At 48.7% G+C, this 1,633-nt stretch overlaps 1 protein-coding gene across 1 annotated transcript in view; it reads left to right on the plus strand.

The window, feature by feature from the left end:
- Positions 1-1,633, plus strand: part of LOC107299776 (cathepsin L2-like) — an 8,715-nt gene that overhangs the window by 3,926 nt on the left and 3,156 nt on the right. The window contains exons 2-4 of the mRNA XM_015829115.1: positions 243-401; positions 1,036-1,260; positions 1,472-1,626. Of these exons, the coding sequence (XP_015684601.1) occupies positions 243-401; positions 1,036-1,260; positions 1,472-1,626 (539 nt within the window). The remainder of the gene's footprint in view (positions 1-242; positions 402-1,035; positions 1,261-1,471; positions 1,627-1,633) is intronic.

Genomic DNA, 1,633 nt, shown 5'->3' on the forward strand with positions numbered 1-1,633 from the left:
ATTTATTCAATGGACATAGATGTCGGTTTGCTTAGTTTCTATAGTTGTTTCATTCCTTCACTCCCGCCATCTCAGTCAATGACTGGGCAATTCATGAAGTCCCAAAATAACCCAGGCAGTTTTCATGCCTAAGGCGGGACTAGAACTGACAGTTTTCTTCTTTCTGGCCTGGCGCCTTAACCACTAGACCAGGCTGCCTACAGCCTCTGAGCTTTGAGCTCCATGTCCTTTGCAACCCTCAGACCCATGAAGAGATTAACCAGAGGCTGAAATGTTTCCTTCCTGACTCGGATCGGGCAGCTCTCAAGAACGCCGTCCCCTTCCAACCCTCCGAAGACCTGCAGATTCCCCCCGTGCTGGACTGGCGAGCCAAAGGGGCCGTGACTGAGGTCAAAGATCAGGTGGGTGCTGAAGGGCCTGGGGGGGTTGGGGGCTCTGACCAGCCATGAATGGAGGAGGGAGGCAGAGGGGCTTTTAAGGAAAAGGAGGGAGGGGTACGATCTGCCCATTTGCAATTCAAGTCGGAATTTAGTAGCTCCTGAAATCTTGCAGACGAAGCTAAATTCTTTCCTCCGTTAACTGAATTTCTGAAGCTTCAGTTTTATCACAACTCCCATATATCAAAAGAGAACAAACCCCACATTCCCTTCTAGCACTGATGGTGTTACCTAGTTGGGTAATGAGATGCTTGCAAGAAAACCACCAGGCTCAGAGAGTACAAAAGATGCCGTGGTCATCACCCTCCTCCTCCTCCTCTTCCTCCTCCTCCTCCTCCTCCTCCCCCCTGCACTCCCCACACTAGCACTGATGATGTTACCTAGCTAGGTAATGAAACATCTCCAAGAACCCAACCAAGCTCAGAGAGCACCCAGAACCCCACAGTTCTACCCTGAGCTACAGATATTCTCTTCTGTCGGAACTGAGATTTTGCCCAGCTGCCTCCGACCAAGAACCGAGAACAAGGAACTGGTTAAAGGAGGATAAATCGAATTTTCCGTTCCTTGGTGGATCATTGCAGCTTTGTTTTTTACCCAGGGCGACTGTGGCTCCTGCTGGGCCTTCAGTGCCACCGGCGCTCTGGAAGGCATGCATTTCAAGAAGACAGAGAAGTTGGTCTCGCTGAGCGAACAAAATCTTATCGACTGCTGTAAGAACCAGGGGACTAAAGGTTGTGAGGGTGGATTTATGTCAGATGCTTTTACATATGTGCAGAAGCAAGGAGGGATCAATTCAGAGGAAAGCTACCCATATGATGGACAGGTAATTCTCTGTGTGTTCCTGTGCGTTCTTCAAGCTATAGTTGGGTTGGGTTGGGTTGAACAGAGTAGACTGGAGAGTGGTGTGGAATAGAATAGAATAGAATAGAATAGTTGGAAGGGACCTTGGAGGTCTTCTAGTCCAACCCCCTACTCAGGCAGGAAACTCTATTTTCTCTGGGACTAACTATGATTACTCTTTTATTTTTCTTCAGGATGATTATAGTTGTCGTTATGAAGCTGAGAATTCTGTTACTAAGTGTTCCACCATAGGAGTCATCCTGCCAGGAGACGAAAAGGGACTTCTGCAGGCGGTGGCCACAATTGGCCCAATTTCTGTCGGAGTGGATGCCCGGAGTTCGGCATTTCAGTTTTAC

The sequence above is a fragment of the Protobothrops mucrosquamatus genome, unplaced genomic scaffold (assembly GCF_001527695.2).
Source record: "Protobothrops mucrosquamatus isolate PMUCROS unplaced genomic scaffold, P.Mucros_1.0 scaffold5450, whole genome shotgun sequence".
NCBI lineage: Eukaryota > Metazoa > Chordata > Lepidosauria > Squamata > Viperidae > Protobothrops > Protobothrops mucrosquamatus.